The 23,236-nt window shown below is 45.2% G+C and overlaps 1 protein-coding gene across 1 annotated transcript in view; it reads left to right on the forward strand.

Moving 5' to 3' along the window:
• The window catches only part of CPZ (carboxypeptidase Z), a 28,637-nt gene extending 23,194 nt beyond the window's left edge, over positions 1 to 5,443 (forward strand). The window contains exons 9-11 of the mRNA XM_081021545.1: positions 85 to 224; positions 3,677 to 3,776; positions 4,890 to 5,443. Of these exons, the coding sequence (XP_080877671.1) occupies positions 85 to 224; positions 3,677 to 3,776; positions 4,890 to 5,254 (605 nt within the window). The 3' untranslated portion in view covers positions 5,255 to 5,443. The remainder of the gene's footprint in view (positions 1 to 84; positions 225 to 3,676; positions 3,777 to 4,889) is intronic.
• The last annotated feature ends 17,793 nt before the right edge of the window (positions 5,444 to 23,236 follow it).

Consider the following 23,236-nt stretch of genomic DNA (forward strand, 5'->3'; position numbering starts at 1 on the left):
GGCTCCAAGTTGCTTTAGGGTCGTATCAAAATGCCCCCATCAAATACCATCACTGATGAACCTTCCAATCTTCCTCTTTTCAAGGAATGGCAGATTTTAACTACCTTCACACAAACTGTTTCGAAGTTACGGTGGAGCTTGGTTGCGAGAAGTTTCCCCTGGAAGAAGAACTTTATTCACTCTGGCAGCAAAACAAAGAAGCTCTTCTGAAGTTCATAGAAATGGTAGAGTTTCTTGTGACTTCTTTCTTTCTCCTTCCTTTTACTGAGCTGCTCACCAGGGAAGGTTTGTGACACGATTTGACTCAAGGGACCCAGCTGCCTTTTCCACAAATGGGCTGCAAGTAGCAGTCCACAGATAACTCTGATGTAACTTCCTCCCATATTTGAGATTATAGTTGAAGACCTAGGGCAAGCAGTGTCCAAATTCCTGCTGTCAAGCCAGTTACGTGTGCTCATTTTCCATTCTGTTCATCCTGGGCAGGGCCGGCCTGTCCATCAAGCAAACTGAGGCAGCTGCCTCAGGTAGCAGAATCCAAGGGGCACCGCCATGAGCATCCATTGCTGCTGCTAGAGAAGTGAGGAGAAGCAGCTCAGCTCTACAGTTCTTTGATTCTAATGTGTAGTGCAGACAGTGGCTTTTTCTGGGTGTACTGAAATGGTATGCCGTACAGGCCTCTTTTTTCTAGAGGAAAAGCACTGAATTCAAATGTCATTTTTACAGTCATTTTTGTGCAGGGCACTTCAGAACAGACCTTCTTGAAACCCTTATTGGGGAGGCTGCAGCTTATGTTTTTCAAGCAAATGCTCTCTTAGATCAGTGGCCTGGCAAGTCTACCAGAACAATAAGTGGCTGCAAAATTAGGAGCAACAAGACATCCCTTTCCAGGTCATTAGCAGGTATCTGTTGTGTATTGTTCTGAGGAGCCTGGTCATAATAGGGATTTAAAGTAGTTAGGAATATGCCCGTTTCCCTTCACGGGCATTAAGTTACTCCTCATTAAACATCCCTGTTTTATTTGCAGTATCATCCTTCAATACAAAGTCCAGTCCAGACCCATAAATTTATTTTTATTTTACAGCTGCTTTATTTTACAGCTGCTTTAGAGAATCCAAATGGGACTCACTCGAGACAAAAGGGCCTGCGAATAAATGAGCCCCTAATAGAGATGACTGAGTCAAGTCACTTTGTGTTTAGCCATAGGCCATTGTAACAAAACACTGACCTCACCCAGTAAAGTCTGGGAAGCACTGGAGGAAGAACAGGAGTGCAGAGGGAGCGAACCACCCCCGGCGCCACTATTCCGGTAGGGTGCTGTCACAGCGGCCCCCCTGGACACGTGCCACGCACCCCCCCACGCCCCAGGAGCCATGCCCCCAGAACACGCACCACACCCTCGCGGGTGGCATGTCACACCTCTGTGGATGGCGTGCTATGCCCCCGGGGTGCGCATCATGCCCCTGGGGCGCTAGCCATGTCCCCGCCTGCTCTCCACCCCTGGTAGCGGAGCATGCAGCTTTGCCACTGCTGGGAGGAGCCCTGAATATAGTACTTAGGGAAGCAATAAACCAAGGAAATTTCCTGAACAACCGAGGGTCCTCTCAGTCAAAACTTTTGCCTCATTCTGCCCCCGCTCCCCAGTCATCGCAAAAAGGGCCACTCTGTGCATGATAGATAAATCTTCACATGATAATCAATCCTAAAAATTCCTGGGCTCAACCACCTTTTTCAAGTTCAGTGGATGGTATTGTGCCATCTCATAAAGTTTCACCCGAAACAGAAATGTAGATTGATGGATCTCGCAGCAATAGATGGAAATCCACTCTCTGCTCTGCGGCAACCCCTCAGGGGAAAGCCTTACTCACCAACATCTCTTCTTCGTTCAATAAGCAGCAATTAACTTTATAGCGAAGTAAAAATTAGAAACATGAGCTATTTACAGGCTATTTACAAAAATGTTTCCTACTCGAAATATTTTGAAGCCAACAACCAAACACAGTTACTATTTTTTTAAGTACACAATTTTTCATAAAACCATGGAAGATTGGGGAGGATGAATAACTAATGAATTTGTAACACTGAAGAAGTTGCACCCATCATCAAAACCTGATGAAAAGTCAGTTAATTCTGTCCTGCACTTTTCTGTCTTCACATCTACTTTATGTCAAGAAGATGGAGAAACATGGACATGATTGGAATACACTCTCTCTTGCAGACAACAGCCCGGGCCCAAGCAGCAACTTTATTTTTAGTTTCAAACAAGGTTGATGGGGCTGATCAGTTGGTTTTACTCAGTCCTGGGTTGAATATACATTCGCCTGCAGGCCTGACAAAGTCACTCTAGAGTGCCTGCTGTGGCTGCAGACACCAGTGTGGGAGAGACATGTTTTGTTGCAGCTGGAGCAGATGAAAGCATCCAGAAGTGTTGCTACAGGTGCATGATGGCATTTCTTCACTCTGCACTCCTCCCAGCGGTCATTCCTCCTCTGGTCACTGCACAACATGAGTGTCTGTCTCTAGACACAGTGGTTGTCTGTAAGGGATTCCCACATGGTGGGGGTGATGTTGCCAACCTTCATGTCACGTTTGCAGACATCTCTGCCTTCTTCTTTGGCGATTCCCCGTAGCCGAGTAAGATTGTCTTCCATAAACATGGTTTTAACAATGAGTCCGTAAGTGATTGTGGAGGCCAATTCTGGATCCATACATCCTTCCGCAAGTGGGGACATAGGCTTCCGGGCAGGAGTAACACAGAGTTGGTCTGCCAATGGGCCTGGTGTCTGAAGCCAGCTCCCTGCAGATCACATCCTATCATCTTCCATTCTGTGGATATGACCAAGCCAGTGTAGACGTCGCCGAGACAGAAGGGTGAACATACGGGGAATGTGGCCTCAAGAGAGCACATCTTTAAGACTCTGTCCTGCCATGTAATGCCCAAAATCTTCTAGACGCAGTGCATGAGATGTCACTCCTAACAGTTGTAAGTTGCCTACATAAAGCAGCATGTTCCACACACAAGCCTGGTTGACCTTCATCTTGTTATTGGATATAGGCATCACATTCTCCCATACCCTTTTGGGGAGGTGAGCCATTACCGTAGCTGCCTTGCCAATATGCTTGTCCAGCAGTTGGTTATGATGGAGCCTATGTAGACAAAATTGTCTACCGTGTGCGGTCAACAGTGCTGATGTGTGGGGTGCTGGCGATGTCCTGACCCAGGATGTTGGTCATTGCCAAGCTGGTGGTAAGGCTGAACTCCCCAAAGACTTGGGGAAATGGTTGATGAGTCTCTGTAGAGCTTCCTCAGAGAGCGCTGTCAAGGCTGTGTCATTTGCAAACAAGACCTCTTGGATAAGGACTTTTGTCTTGGTGTGGGCCATGACTGTTTGAACAGACCCCCGTCGCTCCTCAAATGAAAGTCCACACTGTCTTCAGTTGAGCTGAAGGCGAAAGAGAGCAGCAGGGAGAAGAATATGCTAAAGAGAGTTGGGATGAGAACACAACCCTGTTTCACACCATACAATTAAAATCATAAAATAAAAACCACAAACAACCACAGAGGTAAAATGCCATTAAACTCTCACTACACATGCAGATTTTAATGGTGCTAGTGAGGAATAGATACAATAAGCTACTTTATTACCACCTGTTAAAATTGCTGTCTCTTTCTTTGTAGGCTCATCGTGGAATAAAAGGAATTGTATCTGATAAATTTGGAAACCCGATAAAGAATGCCCGAATTTCGGTCAAAGGCATCCGTCATGATACACTTGCAGGTAATAGAGTTCGATGGAGAAGCAAATTAAAGCCTGAAACTGGGAGGTGGGATTCATCTGAATATCACAATATTCTTTTTTCATTTCAAATACAGTAATATTTTATTAATTGATTCACTTATGCAACAACTTCTTTACCTTCAAGTCAATTTACAAAATCCAAAAGCAATAAAACAACTCAGACATTAATTGTAACTAATAAATTAAACTATCAAAATACAGTAGTTCCTCGGTTTATGAACTTAATCTGTTCTGGAAGTCCGTTCTTAAACCGAAACTGTTCTTAAACTGAGGTGTGCTTTCCCTAATGGGGCCTCCCACCACCGGTGCCCTTCCACTGTTCAGCTACCATTCTTAGACCAAGGTAAAGTTCGCAAACCGGGACACTACTTCTGGTTTTGTGGAGTTCATAAACCAAATAGTTCGTAAACAGGGCTGTTCTTAAACCGAGGTACCACTGTATCAAAGGAAAGATCAAAACAAGGGAAAAGCCAATGTGATGCTCTCCAGATGTTGGATTGCAGTTCCCATCAGCTCCGACCATTGGCCATGTTGGCTAGGGCCGATGGAAATTGTGGTCGCTTCAGGCAGTGGAATCTGTGGGGGGGGGGCTCCATCTGCCCCTGCCACCACAGCAGAACTCACAGAACTCTTGTGGAAGTCTTGACACCAGTAGGTGAAACTTTGGGGTGGCAAAGTAGGATGGGCTGCCCCTGATTGTAGGGCAACAACATTTTGGGGGCCACATGTTCCCCAGGCCTGTGTGAGAAAGAAGCATCCCTGTCTGTGGTTCTCCAGTCTTGGTCTCAAACTGCTATAAAGGTTTAATAGTGACAGGAAAGTTAAATGAGCATGGTTTCAAACTAGAACTGAGATATGAATTTCAACAGGGACAAATATAAGATTCTGTACTTAGGCAGGAAGAACCAGAGTGAGGGCTTAAAGCTGGGTCCCCTCAGTCCTAGTCTACGACTACCGGTACATTATACCATCTCCATAGCATCTCACTTTCAATAAATCCTATACTACTGAAATAGACCAATGAATATGCATGTGTGGAAGTATCGTTCTATAATGTTTGAAAATTTAAAACAAGACATTTGTTTCCTTTAGCTGCCGGCGGAGACTACTGGAGACTGCTGCCTCCTGGTACATACGTTGTCAGTGCTCAAGCTCGTGGCTACAGTAAAGTCCTGAAGAAAGTGACTTTGCCTGCCAAGATGACCAAGGCTGGACGGGTGGACTTTGTCTTGCGACCCCTCCTTAGTAAGCCCCCTCGAATTGGCCATGGGGCCATGGGCGCAGCATATGAGCGTTATGACCCACTGGAACACTTTGACCCTCATGCTCAACATGCCCAACCAGAACCAAGAGATGATGGAGGGCAGTCTGTCCAGCCGAGAGAAAAACCCTGGTGGTGGTCTTACTTCAGCTCTCTTGATCAGCACAAACCTTTGTGGCTGCTTAAACATCACTAAACTGTTCTATGTCGCACTCTTCATCTGAGCACACTAGGAGCAAATTGCATTTCCAGCTCTACTTTTGATGATAACAGAAGTATTTGAATCCGATTCCATTGTGAATATAACATTGCCTTGCTTTCCCCCTCCCTGCATTTTCTTTACTTCAAAATACAAAGAAAATATTAAAATTAGTATGCTCTTAAAGCTGGATGTAGCGGTTAATATTCCCCAGTACTGTGCTTCCCTGGTGCCACTGTTGTTAATCATCAGATTTATTATTTATTAGGACCCTAAAGTACCTGAAGAGAAATCTTTCTGATCCTTTAATGCATTTTCATACATGTCTTAACACATTCATTACTGCAAGTGAAAACACCCTTTAGGAAAAATTGGAAAAGCCTTTTCTTCTATACACATTACTTCTACTTAACTTGGTACATTAATTTCCCCATCTGAAATGGTTTCTTAAAAAATATCACTTAACGTCTACATTGGTTTTCATGTAGGCTTTTGAAAAGTATGAAAGGAGAGATCCTCATTTAAGCCGGCAATGACTTAAATGGGGTAGCCGGATTCTTTCAGACTGAAAAGGACATCATGCTCTTGCTGAAACAAAGATCCAGCAGGCATTTCTCAAAAACAAGTCATGCTAGACGAATCTCCTTTCTTTTTTTGATAGAGTTACAAGCTTGGTGGATCAGGGGAATGCTGTGGATGTAGTGTATCTTGATTTCAGAGAAGGCCCCAGTGATATTCTTGTGAAGAAGCTGGTAAAATGTGGGATGGACGAGGCAACTGTTAGGTGTGTTTGTAGCTGGTTGACTGACTGAGCCCAAAGAGTGCTTATGAATGGTTTCTCCATCCTGGGTTTTCTGAAGCTTCAATTTTGATGCCATTGTCTCCTCCTCTTGTTATTTAATTCAGATGGAACTACTGAGGAAAGTGCTTCTGGTAGTTTTTGAGACCCACCAGCCGCCCAGCAGTTTGTGCACATTCCACAAGGACAGGGAAGCAAATATTGGGAATAAGGATCCCAGATAGATACAGGAAGGAGCCAGACCATGATTTCAGCTCAGTATCGTTTAACCATTTGTGTTCTGGATAGGACAAGTTCGCTCCTGACCTTGTCATCATGCGTCCTGAGGGAAGCAATTAAGATGCAAATATGGGGTATGTGTATATGGAGGGGGATTTCCCTCTCACTAAACATTGCTGTTTTGAATGCTCAGGAAATGCAAATCCCCTGATGAAAGAGTGCTAGCTTGAGAAAGGACATCTGGATGACATAAAAGCCAGCTTCCTGAAAATAAAACCCTATAATAAATAAATGCAATGCAAACTTGCGCACACCTCTCTCTGGCCAAGTGAGAAAATGCACAGAAACATTTGAGCCTCTTCAGGTTGCAAGAAAGCTGATGCGAGCACATATGGACGGGGTTTTCTCAGGCATGGAAGCAGACAGGTCAGCTAGAAGGGAGGGAGCAGGTCCATGTGGCCCCAACATGTGGCCTGAAGGGGCCAGAAGGAGACACTCCAGGAAAGCCAAAGGCCATGAGAAGTGGGGGGTTGCCCCCTCCTGCTCCAACACTCCCAGGCAAAGCAAGCTGCCCATCTTGAATAGATTAAGTTGGGATTTTTCTGGGAGGCAAACAGGGAGAGCAGCAACAGGAAAATCATAATAGGGTTTCACGTGCAAATAACGGTATAATGGTGTTGCCAAATGCGGATGTTATTACCAAGGGAGGTTTTTTTTTTACTATATAATGTTGGACGAAATTAGCATAAAGGCAGAGATTCTACATGCACTTACCTGGAAGGTTCTGGGAATGACTGACTTGCATGCTTGTAACTGGGCTCTAACTTAGAATCATAGAATCCTAGAGTTGGAAGAGACCCCAAGGGCCATCGAGTCCAACCCCCTGCCAAGCAGGAAACACCATCAGAGCACTCCTGACATATGGTTGTCAAGCCTCTGCTTAAAGACCTCCAAAGAAGGAGACTCCACCACACTCCTTGGCAGCAAATTCCACTGTCAAACAGCTCTTACTGTCAGGAAGTTCTTCCTAATGTTTAGGTGGAATCTTCTTTCTTGTAGTTTGGATCCATTGCTCCGTGTCCGCTTCTCTGGAGCAGCAGAAAACAACCTTTCTCCCTCCTCTATGTGACATCTTTGAAGCTCAAAAGCCTCTCTCTCCCACCCCCGCCCCCACCTCCCAAGAAGAAAGGCATTTTCTTTGCATTTATATTCAGTTCTATTAACCCACTTCTATTAACCATTTCTAAAATAAAAATAAGTTTAGGTTCCCAAATTGCAGCATATAAACCTTTCAGATTGGAAGCAAGCTTGTTTTGTTTTGGAAATTGTTACTCTGCTTTTCGTTATTCTTCTTCTTATTCTTCAAATCCTCAAAGCAGCCTTTATCATAGCAAATACAAATTGAGTAAAGCTAATGACCTGGGGAAAACTTTGCAATTCTTTGCCATCAATCATTGTTTTGTAAAAGCAGAGGGAAATCTTCTCATCTCATACTGAATGAACTTCAATGGAGCATTGATAATTTGTTTACTTTGCAATTATCTTCCATCAGTGGAGACAAATTGATTTGAACAATAAAATTGATGGCAAGTGCAGTACAAATGTCGTCCAAAACTGAAGAAAGACATAACTAGTTTCAATACCTGGGAACACAAATATACTCAAAAAATACATATCTTATTTGATAATGCGCTGCATTGTGTATTAGGACTAGGAGATTTGCATATAAGGTATATTTTGTACATTTAAGCTGCCTAAAGATTCAATTTGAGAACTTATTGTCAATGTAATTACTAATCCCGCATTGGTTTTTAGAGGCTCTTTTTTAAAAAAAAGAAAATAATGTCAATAAATATTTAAAGGAAGCAAAGTAATTTAATGGGCTTCCTTTTTTATATACCGGTAATATAATACTTTTGCTGGATAAAAGAAAATGAAGTTAACACATTGGATAATAGTTGATAAAATATTATGAATAAAAAACATCTCAAAATACATACCAACTAAAATGAGGTTTGCATATTAGAAAAGAGCAGAACAATCTTTTACGCACATTGCACTAGGACGCCTTGGGCTGTCTGTGGGTTTTACCCTGTTTTTGCATTTACTGGCTGTGTGTTTTTCCCTGCTCCTCATTGAATGAGCAAGTGCTGGACACAGCAGCCGTTCTGCTGGAACAGAAGAGATTGCAATGTATGCAACATTATATTTTGTTAATTACTGCATTTTCCCATGTATAAGACAATGTTTTTTGCTAAAAAAAAAAAGTCAAAAATTGGGGGTCGTCTTATACACAGATGGGAAATGCATAGGGGTTAAAAAAAAACCCTGCACTACTTCCCTTCCCATGGCTACTATGAAGAAGTTGCCGGAAACCCCAGAGCGCTGGAGATACTGTCGCTCCTGGGTGCCCAAATTTGGGTGGTCTTGGGTGTTGGTGGGGCACAATCTGCTGCTGGCCCCACCCACCCCAGTGCCCCAGGCACCAGCAGGGTTGCTACGCCAGTGCCAGTGCTTTGAATAGTTAATAAAATATAAAAGTTGTTCTGTTTGATGTTTAAAATATTGTTGTTGTTTTTTTAAATATTTATTGGGGTTTACAATAAAAACAAATATAATAAACAGTGTAACATATATCTTTAACGTAATTTCACATTTTCTTTGGACTTCCTCACATCTCCCGCTCCCACTTTCATCGTTATAACATTTTGCCAGCAATTTATTATCTTATTTGCATTCTTATGTCCCATCTGTATATTTATAATCTTATAATTCTCAAAAAGATTTTCTCAATTTCACTTATTATCTTAAATCGTCTAATTTAGTGGTGCTCAATTATTTATGATCTGGCATCCTGCTTAGCATTCACTCAAATTACAATGTTTTTGTAAATAATTCTTGAATTTCTTCCAGTCCTCCTCCATCTTCTCTTCTCCCAGGTCACGAATTCTGCCGGTCATCTCGGCCAGTTCCATATAGTCTATCAGTTGCATCTGCCATTCTTCCAGTGTGGGTAGATCTTGAGTTTTCCAGTGCTTTGCGAGAAGTATCCTTGCTGCTGTTGTTGCATACATAAAAAATGTCCAGTCCTTCTTTACCACCCCTTGGCCGACAATACCCAAAAGAAAGGCCTCTGGTTTCTTAGTGAAGGTATACTTAAATACCTTTTTCTGATGTTTAAAATATTGATTCCTTAATTTTGGTTTCAAAAAAATAGGGGTTTTCTTACACATGGGGGCATCTTATACACGGAAAAATACAGTATAAGCATTACTAACCCTACTTGCCACCATGACCTTAATAATTGTGCTAAATAATGCACATCTTTTCTTCCCAAAAAGGAGAGCCCTGCAGGAGCAAACCAATGGCCCATCAAGTTCTCACAGTGGCCAACCAGATGCCTCTTGGGAAGCCCGAAAGCAGGACCTCAGCGAATCAGCACTCTCCCCGCCCCCTTGCGAGTCCTAATAACTAGCATCCAGAGCCATATGTCTCAAAAGATGACACTAAGAAATTTACTATTTTATTTCTAATATTTGTATCCTATACAATTCACTGTTATTAAAATACAATTGCAAAGATTGTACAATTTAATACATTAGCCCTGCAATCCTATATCCTCTGAGGCAATAGGAGAGATCTTCCTCTCCAAGGTCAGAAAGAGACAGCCAATCTTAAAGAACTTTGGGTTCACTTTTCCAAACCCGGGTGGCATCAAATATTGCAGAACCTGAACAAACCATAGATGACGCAGGAGTAGCTTAGTAGCCATGCAAGTCTAGACCATGGGGGAGGCATGAATGATAAATTCAAGAGAATTGCCTTTTTACTACTTTAAATGTCAAAGGAATTGGGGGAAGTGTATTTAGAAATAACACCCAGGATAACTGCCTTTTAAAGAACTCTAGTAGAGTGTTGAATCACAGACGCTCAAGGGGGCACCATTGGTCCAAGTCAGAAAATAGGCTTTGTACCTAATTAATTGACGTTTTCTTACTCTCTTCTTTTTTCCTTAGGATCTACGTGCACCATTTTGTTTCCAAGGGTATCTTGGAATATTTTCAATTGGACCTGCTCCAAAAATCCTTTTTTAAAAAAACAGTAAATGCTTGTAAATTATTTTCTCAACTTCCTTTGTTGTGGAAATTTGCTGAGACAGGTTGAAACACCCAAGAGAGTGAGATATTGAAACTTCCGTGCATTAAACCATGGAACCGTGTGGCATGAGGCTGGTTCTAAAAATCGCAGCGTTAACATGAATACTGGAAACGGCAAAATCTCATCTATTCTCAGAATCTGCGCTTTAAAAGTTCATCAGGGCTGCATTACTAATGTTGTCAACTTGGCAGAAATGCAAGATCACTGTTAAATGATAACAGTATTTCTTTTTGCAAACTTTAAAGTCTGGAGGAAAACGATACTTCACAGTTCAAGCACATTTGACTGGGCTAATTTACAAGGTAAACAAATCATTCTGAGCCCTGATCAAAGTGCAGATCTAGGGCCCAGTGACCTGATCTTTAGGTGTGAGAAAGAAAATTGGAGGAAGAAAGTCCCATGCTTGAAGCCTTAGCCATTGGACTTTGACTTGACCTGCCCGCTTAGCTAGGAGTGGTTCCCCCAGCTACTAATATGGGATAAGGTGAAAGGTTACCAATTAGTTGGAGAAGCTAAGAAAGTTGTAAGCAGTTGCTCTCGGCTGTCGTTTCAAATTAGTATTGGGCCACTAGTAGGTAGGTTATAGCGGTCAATGCTTCACTGCACTGCATTGGTTGCTGATTCAGAGACAGTAACAAGGAGACATTTTTCTATCAGTTTATCGTGCCAGGCTGCTGTAATTTACAGTAGGATTTTACTAGGGAAACCCATCATAATGATTTCTGTTATTTCCACGTCATAGGTTTCTGCTTAGCCGTGAAAGTATTTTTCTTTCTTTCAGTGAATCACATTCTTCTGCAGGGTTGTGTTTCTTTTGCCATTTCTGCAGTATAAAGGAGGTCTGCTCTTGCTTCATTTTAAAGAACCAAGTAAAGTCCACTCTTTTAAAAACGTAACTAATACTACAGATTCCAAATTTTAATACAGTGGTACCTCGGGTTAAGAACTTAATTCGTTCCGGAAGTCCGTTCTTAACCTGAAACTGTTCTTAACCTGAAGCACCACTTTAGCTAATGGGGCCTCCCGCTGCCGCCGGAGCACGATTTCTGTTCTTATCCTGAAGCAAAGTTCTTAACCCAAGGTACTATTTCTGGGTTAGCAGAGTCTGTAACCTGAAGCATATGTAACCTGAGGTACCACTGTATTGTAAACCAGATTCCAAACGTTATGGTATTATTTTGTGTATGTGCACGTTTCTAGCGGTGGGCAGTGGGAGGGGAATTGACCTCCTGTGGGGATTGCCTACCCTGGGCATTTCCACTGTGCCGACCCCTCTCACTCTACATCCAGGCAGGCAACAGCAGTGCAGCCAGCCGGAGGTCAGGTGAGCACTGCTACCCAACCCTGAGTGTGCACATTTCTGTATTGTTACGCACACCGCACTCTCCAGCCAAGGAGAATTTCTGGAACCCCAGTGCATGCCTTGTTTGGTTCCCTTCTAATGACGGTCACTGGAGACTGGGGGCATTTCTGTGATAAAAGGCTTATTTACACGCATATACAGGCTGAATGTGTGATGGAAGGCTCACAGCATTGACTCCCCAACAGATCCTGCTTCCCTTTAGCTTCCCGCAGGGACAAGAAGTACAACACTCCTTTTCTGCAGGCATAAAAGGGCAGGGAAGCCAGAGACCTAGTTGCTGGGAGTGTGTCTGCATGAAGTTCCTGTCTCTTTTCCTGCTCCAGTCCCTTGAGTGCTAATTTCTTTTACACTCTTATATAGTGGAGGCTGGCCAACTAAGGCTATTGGGGCCCAGCCCTCCCACAGAGAATGCCAAACAATATATTTTTTTACCCCCCCCCCCAAAAAAAATCTCAAAGCTATTTCCTGTGCTACACACATTTTATACTTTTATTTGAACTCTCAGAAGCTCTGCAAACATTCCTGCCTATCTCCCATTCTCTGGCCAATAGGGTCTCTGCAGTACTCGGCTAACCCTAATCCAAAAATGTAGCTATGGCCCCTGAGTCTCGAAGCAGGAAAAACATGTGACTGAATGGGCTGCCTGAAGGCTCCTGTCCATTGTGAAGGCTATCCAGCATTCTCAGTGTTGGCCTAGTAGGGCCACCTTTGCATGCTCAGAACTGTATTTCTGTGTGTGTGTGTGTAGCTAGACACAGTGGCGTAGCGTGGGGGGTGCCAGGGGGGCCGGCCGCACCGGGCGCAACATGGGCGGGGGGCGCGCTCGCACTAGCAGCTCTCTGCCCCTACTAAAATCCACGGGTTAGGGAGCCCGCGCTCGCTCGGCTTGGCGAGGAGGTCGCGGAAGGGGGAGAGCGAAGCCTTCTGCCGCGGGCAAAAAAAGGAGAGGAAGCCGGGTGGGCGGGCGGGCGGGCGGGCTGGCTGGCGGGGGTCTGGCTGCGCCTGCTGCTGCCGGTGCAGGGCAAGGCAAGCAGAGCGAGGAGGAGAGAGAGGGGAAGGGGGGGGGAAGCAGCTAGGAAACGCTGCGGTGTGGAGGAGGAATCAATTAAGGAGAGAAAGCGAAAAGCCTTGGAGAAAGGGAAAAAAGGAAAGAAAAGAGGCAGCTCCAGGAGAGCGCGGGGGAAAGAGAAGCCTCGCTGCTGCTGCTGCTTGGGAGAGTAAATTACTGTACTTGCCTTGCCCCGGGTTAGGGGGCGCAAATTATTTGCCTTGCCCCGGGTTAGGGGGCGCAAATTACTTGCCTTGCCCCGGGTGCTGATAACCCACGCTACGCCGCTGGCTAGACAGAAGAAGGATGTTGTTTAGGGTTGCATTTATTTTTGTGAATGGGGGAGGACACTTGAAAGTGCTATTGGAACAGTAGGGTTTCTAGGTGTGTCTCTAGGTTTGAGATCTATAGAGAAATTTTGCGTTCCAGTTTTTCTTAAGGTTTAGTGCGCAGGTTTACTCCCCCCCCCCAATTTTTTTTATTGGTTTTCCAAAATGTTTTTTAAACAAACAAACAAACAAACAAACATGAATCTCAACCGTATTCAAACCGAACTTATTAACATTGTTAAGTGACTTCCTCATATCCCCCTGGTTGAATTTCAGTATATATCATTTTTATGGTTTCCCAAAACCAAAATTCTTATAAAATCAACTTAATCACTTAATTCCCCCCCCTTCAGTTCAGTATTAAACATATTAATACAACACATTACCTATTTAAATCCTAAGCCTAACAGTTATTTTAAAGCATTCCAATTAATTTAACTTAACGTATTTAACTAAATTTCTTCCATTCTTCCTGGTAGTTCTCCTCCTTCTGGTCACGGACTCTTCCAGTAAGGTCGGCTAGCTCCAAAAAGTCCATCATCTTCATCTGCCAATCTTCCACTGTTGGTACTTCTTGTGTTTTCCAATTCTTAGCTAATAAAATTCGAGCAGCAGTTGTGGCATACAAAAATAACTTAACATATTTCTTGGGCAATTCCAAACCTGTTATTCCAAGAAGAAAGGCCTCTGGTTTCTTGATAAATGTATATTTCAACATTTTTTTCAGTTCATTATAGATCTTTTCCCAGAAGTCTTTCACCTTGGGGCAGGTCCACCACATATGTTAAAAAGTACCCTCTTTATGTCCAACATGTCCAACATAAGTTATGACTGTTATGGTAAATCTTTGCTAATTTTACAGGAGTCAAATACCATCTATACATCATTTTCATTACATTTTCCTTTAACACTGTACATGCAGTGGACTTGACCCCTTTCTTCCACAGTCTTTCCCAGTCCTCAAACATTACATTATGTCCCACATCTCTTAATGTTTGAGGACTGGGAAAGACTAGGTTTGAGATCTATAGAGAAATTTTGCGTTCCAGTTTTTCTTAAGGTTTAGTGCACAGGTTTACTGCACAGCACACCCAGGCAAACTTATGCTAAGTGAGACCCCTTTTCACTTTTCACTTTCTATTTGTAAAATTGTAGTGCTTCAGTGTCCAAAGTAGCTTTGCAAGGGAGAAAACCAGAACAACTTGGCCATGTTCCTGTGAACTTCTAGTAGTCTAGCGGGCACCAGCTGCCACAGCTCCTAGGTGCACACAGACCTTGACAGCATCCCCTCCAGCTGGGAGAGGAGGAGGGGGAGACATGTCCCTTTCTGCTAGCTAGTTTCTATAGTAAGCCTTTGGCCCAAGCTTTTATAATGAAGTAGATGCTTAATAGACCTGGCTAGGCTATTTACAAGAAACTGTTCTCATCATTTTGCAGTTGCCTATATTTACAGAACTTTCATCTAACAACTGTAAAATCCTACGGTTGGAGGAGACTCCAAAAGCCCAAACTTGTTATGTGGGTGGGTTTTTTGTTTTAAAAAAACAAATGTTCTTGAACTGAAATCATGCTCTCCTAGAATTCTGTTTTGTTTTTTAAGAAAACAACCTTCATTTGAAAAATAACAGTTCCAGAACCAATATGTTTTTTTCTCCCCTCCAAAGTTCCTCTCTGTGCATATCAGAAGTTGATTTCTGGTCTCTGCAACCCTTTTTGGATTAGAATTGATTCCCCCCCCCCCCGCCCCCCATTTAGCAGTTTGCAGACCAGGTTCCTATTGTTAGTAATCTTTGCTTTGTAGAAAGCATTAACATTTTGTCTCTACTTAATGTCATTCTTAAGGGACGTGAGTGGTGCTGTGGGTTAAACCACAGAGCCTAGGGCTTGCCGATCAGAAGGTCGGTGGTTTGAATCCCCGTGATGGGATGAGCTCCGGTTGCTCGGTCCCAGCTCCTGCCCAACTAGCAGTTCAAAAGTACATCAAAGTGCAAGTAGATAAATAGGTACCGCTCTGGCAGGAAGGTAAATGGCGTTTCCGTGCGCTGCTCTGGTTCGCCAGAAGCGGCTTAGTCATGCTGGCCACATGACCCGGAAGCTGTATGCTGGCTCCCTCGGCCAATAAAGCGAGATGAGCGCCGCAACCCCAGAGTCATCCACGACTGGACCTAATGGTCAGGGGCCGCTTTACCTTTTTAATGTCATTCTTATTGCACCCACACCCAGGAAATAAGGAGGTGGGATAAAAACTTCTTGCCACAACTTTATTGACTGTTTACAGGATCTAGCTAACAGTGGGATAATTTAACTATCAACTATTTCCAACCCCCAGTGTGAATATTCTACTCCTGAGGCTTGAGACAATGGATCTCATCCAGTGCTTGCTGCATCCCCTGACATCCAGGTGAGCACCTGCCTGGCTCTGAGCCTGGCAGCAGTTATATAACTGTCCCAATCTCCTCATGGCCCCAGGTGTCTTGGGAGAGGCCTGCCTCATCACCCTACTTTCTCATTAGCTTTGGCTGAGTGAAGCAGCTGCACCCCAAGAGAGTCCTGGTAACAGCTCCATCTCAGGAAGATGGCCCAGTAAATCCTCTTCGACCCTGCAAGTGATGTGTCAGGGGCCTCGCCACCATCTCCTCCTCCCTACGCCCTCTTTATCCCCACTGACCCTCTAACAGGAAAGAACAAGCTTCCTTCGTTTCCTATTTGTGTATGCAAAAACATTTCTAAACTGTTTATTACTAAAATAATCTCTAAGCAGTGTCCAATATAAAAACATACAAATCCAATAAAACATTAATGTAGAAACCTAAACCATGAAAACAGAACCAAAAGAACGCAAGGTACAGGGACCATGGTACTGAGCTGATTTAGAATATTTGGTCCATTCTTTGAAGTTTTTCGGTCCATCCTTCCTAGTTTTGTATCAGCCTAAATGAGACAAAGGATAAATGTGATGAGAAATAAAATGAAGTAAAAGGTAAAGGTAAAGGACCCCTGACAGTTAAGTCCAGTCGCAGATGACTGGGGTTGCAGCGCTCATCTCGCTTTACAGGCTGAGGGAGCTGGCATTTGTCTGCCGACAGTTTTTCTGGATCATGTTTTTCTGGACCACAAACTTGACATGAGCCAACAGTGTGACGCGGCAGCTAAAAAAGCCAATGCAATTCTGGGCTGCATCAATAGGAGTATAGCATCTAGATCAAGGGAAGTAATAGTGCCGCTGTATTCTGCTCTGGTCAGACCTCACCTGGAGTACTGTGTCCAGTTCTGGGCACCACAATTCAAGAAGGACACTGACAAACTGGAACGTGTCCAGAGGAGGGCAACCAAAATGGTCAAAGGCCTGGAAACGATGCCTTATGAGGAACGGCTAAGGGAGCTGGGCATGTTTAGCCTGGAGAAGAGGAGGTTAAGGGGTGATATGATAGCCATGTTCAAATATATAAAAGGATGTCACATAGAGGAGGGAGAAAGGTTGTTTTCTGCTGCTCCAGAGAAGCGGACACGGAGCAATGGATCCAAACTACAAGAAAGAAGATTCCACCTAAACATTAGGAAGAACTTCCTGACAGTAAGAGCTGTTCGACAGTGGAATTTGCTGCCAAGGAGTGTGGTGGAGTCTCCTTCTTTGGAGGTCTTTAAGCAGAGGCTTGACAACCATATGTCAGGAGTGCTCTGATGGTGTTTCCTGCTTGGCAGGGGGTTGGACTCGATGGCCCTTGTGGTCTCTTCCAACTCTATGATTCTATGATTCTATGTGGCCAGCATGACTAAGCTGCTTCTGGCGAACCAGAGCAGCACACGGAAACGCCGTTTAGCTTCCTGCCGGAGCGGTACCTATTTATCTACTTGCACTTGACGTGCTTTCAAACTGCTAGGTTGGCAGGAGCAGGGACCGAGCAATGGGAGCTCACCCTGTTGCAGGGATTTGAACTGCCAACCTTCTGATCAGCAAGCCCAAGAGGCTCAATAGTTTAGACCACAGCGCCACCCGCATCCCAAAAAATGAATGTACTGTTGATTATATTGAGCAATGCTGAAAGTCTCCAAAACTTGTGCTTCTTCATGAATGTTTAGAGGACCACAGGGCAACACAGTGTTGTTTGTTACAGATGGGTAGCCGTGTTGGTCTGCCATAGTCGAAATAGAAAAATTCCTTCCTGTAGCACCTTAAAGACCAACTAAGTTAGTTTTTGGTATAAGCTTTCGTGTGCAAGCACACTTCTTCAGATACCTGAAGAAGTGTGCTTGCACACGAAAGCTTATACCAAGAACTAACTTAGTTGGTCTTTAAGGTGCTACAGGAAGGAATTTTTCTATTTCGAGTGTTGTTTGTGTCACCCTGGGAACAAACAGCATAGCTTAGTGGTGACTTGATTTGCTCTTGCCTGTTCTAGGTCTCTCAGTGCATTATCCAAGTTGTCAAGGACAAGGACTTCCATTTACTGTGGAAGGTTATTTCAGAGCCTCAGGTGGATTGTGGAATTCCCTCCTGATTCCATTGCCCACTCTGGAGTTTCACAGGGGTGGCCAAAGGGATTTGACCCTTTTGTGTGCACTCCCAAGTTAGTGCATGGAGAATGTAGAACACCCATGGTTGTTTCAGATCCTGTAAGTATTCCTCTTTTCTAGGAACAGTCCTGGATTTACAATAGCTGGCCTCATTTCTGATTTGAATCTGGAATGTCCCGCTTTTCCTTAGGATCAAGGGAGTCTTTCCCATAGAGACTAGTGGCGCAGGACGCCAGGACGCCAAGTTCTGGAGGGCGCCAGGGAAGAGGTGGAGGCACCTCCTGGCATCAGCTCGCCGCCCTCGCCCGCCTCCACCATGCCGCCTGCGCCAAAGCAGCGCCACGCCCGGAGCCTCCGTCTGCCATGGCCACCATGGCATGAAGAGTCCAGCTGACCCGGGAGGCGCCGCATCCAGCCTCCGCCTATTCCCAGCGGGAGGAGCCACCCTCCAACTGCCTGTCTCCTCCAACCCCACCGGCAGTGCCGTCCTCCCTAAAAAAAGGTTGACAACTCTGGGAAATGGGGGCAGTGCCGGTGCCGGAGGGAGCTTTGCACCACGGCGCCGGATATGCTTAAGGCAGCCCTGCTTAGGATATCCCTATTTTCATCGGATAAATGTTGGAGGGTATGTTGCTTGAGGACCCCACTTCTGCCTTCGCTGCCACCAAGTCTTCTCCTTGTTCCTGCTTACCAAGTGCCCCCAGGAGAAAGGAAAAACAGTCTTCTGTGGAAACAGACCCATTAACTAACAGACACATGTTCCTCCCAGGCATGCTGGGACATGTTGCCCCCTATGCTGTTCTTATTGGGAACATGACATTATTTTAAGAAGCTACTAAGGATCTGGAGCCCCACAATGCCATCTTCATTTCAACCACATCTCCCTTCTCTGCCCTAGGAAAGTTTGGGATCTCAGGGCGTGGGGAGGAAAGGGGAAGCTGGCAATGAGAGCTCAAGATGGGTGCTGAGTGGGCACTCACTCCCTTGCAACTGATCCCAGGCATTTTTTGTCATGAGGACCTCTTTGCCATTATATACTTGCAAGCTGCCGGATCCTGAGCAAGGTTGGCGCATCAGTGAGGCGCTGTGAAGCAATTTGCCTCAGGCGTCAGATCCACCCCCCACCGTTGCTCCACTGCCAGCCCCACCATGGCTTTGCCCCCACCCCTGCCATCACAGCACCCTTGCACCACAAATGCTGCATTTTTGCTTTGGTGGCAGTGGGGAGTTGGGGGGGGCATATACCATATGCCTACAGTGGCAAAACATTGCAGGCCACCCCTGATTCCAAGGGAGTGACTTTCCAACTCACTTGTTCCTGGGTTTTTTGTCATTGTTCTTTGACATGGCACCCAGCATCTCCACACCACAAATACTTAGCATTACGACAGTAGAATATTCTGTTCTTGACTTTCAGCAGTGCACAATGTGCATTTGTAGTTGCAGTGGCTCCACCAACAGTTGCTAAACGAGAGCCTGGTTCTTCAGCTCGTTCAATCTGTCTTGCGTGTTTTATGGATTGACCCAACAGGTTGTGAAGATGAAACTGCCCGTGGATTTCAGTAGTTGCACGTGGAAATTTTCTAGCATTGTCAAGACTTCTGCAGAGTGAAACACACACTAGTCCACACATCAAGGAAAAGAAAACTGAACATGAGAAAAATGTGTTGCACAGGCTTGCATCCAAAAATGCCCCAAAGAATGTTAGCATTTAGTCAGAGTTAATTGAGCAGTTCTCCAGTTTGAAAGACATGACTATTAAATCAAGCAGAGAACCATAAAACATTCCTGGCAGTTTATTACAAGACTAACTTCAGACTGAGAAGAAAACGTCTGTCAGGCCTGTAGGAATATGGTTGGAATGGGGTGGGGTGGGGCGGGGTTTGAAAGGCAGAGGAGAGGCCACAGCTTTGAACATAGATTGCTAATTAATAAAGTGTTTTTCTTGTTTCAGTTACTTGGTCTGTATCAAGCTATTGCTATTACATTACTATTGAAATCTACATTTATGCTTAAAATGAAAGGCGGGGGGGAAATGCCCCAAAATAAACTTCATGGAGGTCAAACCACAAACCAGACAAGGATAATAAATGTGAATGACTGGCAGCTGACAGAGTGACAGTAAAAAGAATTCCCCTCCAGGTTATTATTTTTATTAAATTTGTCTATCTTGAAATTCAACATTTTTTTCAGGTTTCCCGCCCTCTACATTTCTCTCTCACACACAAGCACACACATTTTTAGACATGTCAATTCCATGTGGAGATGCAATGGATGGCTAGGAGAAGGAAATTGTAAACAACTGGATATGAAACATCCTTTAAAAATGATGGGTGAGTCCATTTTGTTTTAAATGGTGGGGGATGAGTGTTCAGACCCCTGGGCCCTCACTTGTGGGGTGCCTCAGGGTTCCGTCCTCTCCCCCATGCTTTTTAACATCTATATGAAGCCGCTGGGAGAGATCATCAGGGGGTTTGGACTGGGTGTCCATCAATATGCAGATGATACCCAGCTCTACCTCTCTTTCAAATCAGAACCAATGAAGGCAGTGAAGGTCCTGTGTGAGTGCCTGGAGGCGGTTGGAGGATGGATGGCGGCTAATGGATTGAAGTTGAATCCTGACAAGACAGAAGTATTGTTTTTGGGGGACAGGGGGTGGGCTGGTGTGGAGGACTCCCTGGTCCTGAATAGGGTAACTGTGCCCCTGAAGGACCAGGTGCGCAGCCTGGGAGTCATTTTGGACTCACAGCTGTCCATGGAGGCGCAGGTCAATTCTGTATCCAGGGCAGCTGTCTACCAACTCCACCTGGTACGCAGGCTGAGACCCTACCTGCCCGCGGACTGTCTCGCCAGAGTGGTGCATGCTCTGGTTATCTCCCGCTTGGACTACTGCAATGCGCTCTACGTGGGGCTACCTTTGAAGGTGACTCAGAAACTACAACTAATCCAGAATGCGGCAGCTAGACTGGTGACTGGGAGCGGCCGCCGAGACCATATAACACCGGTCCTGAAAGACCTACATTGGCTCCCAGTACGTTTCCGAGCACAATTCAAAGTGCTGGTGTTGACCTTTAAAGCCCTAAATGGCCTCGGCCCAGTATACCTGAAGGAGCGTCTCCACCCCCATCATTCTGCCCGGACGCTGAGGTCCAGCGCCAAGGGCCTTCTGGCGGTTCCCTCATTGCGAGAAGCAAAGCTACAGGGAACCAGGCAGAGGGCCTTCTCGGTAGTGGCGCCCGCCCTGTAGAACGCCCTCCCATCAGATGTCAAAGCGATAAATAACTACCTGACATTTAGAAGACATCTTAAGGCAGCCCTGTTCAGGGAAGTTTTTAATCTGTGATATTTTACTGTATTTTTGGTTTCTATGGAAGCTGCCCAGAGTGGCTGGGGAAACCCAGCCAGATGGGCGGGGTACAAATAATATATTATTATTATTATTATTATTATTATTATTATTATTATTATTAAAGGGATTGCCACCTTACATGAAATGACAAAAGGCTGTGTCTGCAATCTCTGCTTTATGGGTAAAGGGTCATAAAAATAGTAATCACTATTAGTCTGGACTTTTCAAATCATAATCAGATAATCAGATATTACCCATCTCTGTTACCTGGCCTTGCATTGATTACTTGAATGTGCATCTATTCCCTATTAGATGTCCAGAGAAAGTTAACTATTTTTTGGCAAGGTATTATATGTACAGTACGGTTTAATCAACACAATTCTGGATTGGCCTCCACAGCCACTTATGGAATCACTGTTGAAACCGTATTCATGGAAGACAATCTTACTCGGCTACAAAGAGAAGAAGAAGAATCAACACAAACATTTAAGCAATTTACATAAAAGTTGGTTGCACTTAAGCCTACTGAGGTCAATGACATTTAAGTTAGAACTGGAGTGAACCAAAACCGAGGGCATGTAGGTAAAGGACCCCTGGATGATTAAAGTCCAGTCAAAGGTGACTATGGGGTTGCGGCGCTCATCTCACTTTTCAGGCCGAGGGAGCCGGCGTTTGTCCACAGACAGCTTTCTGGGTCATGTGGCCAGCAGGACTCAACCGCTTCTGGTGCACAGAGGACCGTGACGAGTGCCAGAGCGCACAGAAACACTGTTTATTTTCCTGCCGCAGCAGTACCTATTTATTTACTTGTGCTGGTGTGCTTTTGAATTGCTAGGTTGGCAGGAGCTGGGACAGAGCAATGGGAGCTCACCCCATCGTGTGGATTTGGACCACCAACCTTCCAATCAGCAAGCCCAAGTGGCTCAGTGGTTTAGACCACAGCGCCACCCACTGAGGGCATGCAAGACTTCCACTTTTTGCAAATCCCCCTTGGCAATGATTTAGAGGTCACTGTGGAAGGAAGTGGAAGTGCCCCCCCTCCCCCTCCATGCAGAGGCAGGGGTTGGGTGTGGGTGTCATCCTGTCTCCACTGCTGAGTCCACTGGGCAAGATTTCCATGCTCTGCTACACTGCGGGCTATGCAGGTGCTGTAGCACAAGATAGGAAAGGAGCCTCAGCCTTGCATTGTCAAGACAATGCAACCCATTCTCGTGATGCCTGTTCAGAATGAGGGCAATAGGTTTAACTTCGTTTGCCTTTTTTGATGGCTAATGGTGGTGCAGCATCACATGGCGAAGGAAATCCAAAGAATGTTGACAGAAGGATGCTGAAGCCGGAGAAGGTGAGCAGTGGCAAAAGACCTGCCAACGTTTTTAGAGTTAGTGTTTATAACATGTCTGCCTTCTCAAAAGCCCACCTTTCACTCTCAAAATGTTCACAGGAGAGCATCTGGCACAGATCTAGTTCTGATGGACATTTTCAGAAGGACTTCAAAGGTGCTTCCCAAGCAATGTCCAGTTTTCTTTTTCAATGGGAGGTGGTTGATTGACTCATGAGACCATTTTGGGGAAGCCACACCCACCCTACGCTCGATGCCTTCAAGGTGTCAGGCAGTGGCGTAGCTTGGGTTGTCAGCACCCGGGGCAAGGCAAGTAATTTGCACCCCTTAACCCGTGGATTTGCGCCCCCTAACCCTAACCCCCAGATGTTGCGCCCGGTGCGGCCGGCCCCCCCTGCACCCCCCACGCTACGCCACTGGTGTCAGGTACAGGGTGGGGAATGGTGGGGCTTTAGAGGAACTACCAGAAGTTTAACAAGGACTTCTCATTGTTCTTTTGCTGAAGCAGGGCATGCTCCCTATCAGCTGATGGGTGGTAGAGGCACACCTTGCTCAGGGAGGGAGAAGCAGTCTCCATTCAATAGAAACTGCTTCTCCCTCCCAGTGGAGCTCTCTGAAACCACCCTCTATGGCTCCTTTCCTCCTCCTCCATTGGAGGAAGAAGCAGTGGCGGAGGAAGCCTCTTTGGCACCTGGTGTGGGGCGCCAAGGGGCAGGGTGAACCATCCATAGGAGCGGGGCGAACCACCAGCCAGCGTGCATGTGGTGCGCATACGGACGGCACATGAGCACCCTTGACCGCCCTACAGCTGGGGGGGGGGAGGCAGCAGGCAGACAGCTCAGAGTCTGTGGGTGCCCAAG

Source organism: Podarcis pityusensis (assembly GCF_964106645.2).
Source record: "Podarcis pityusensis genome assembly, chromosome: 9".
In the NCBI taxonomy this organism is placed as follows: Eukaryota; Metazoa; Chordata; class Lepidosauria; order Squamata; family Lacertidae; genus Podarcis; species Podarcis pityusensis.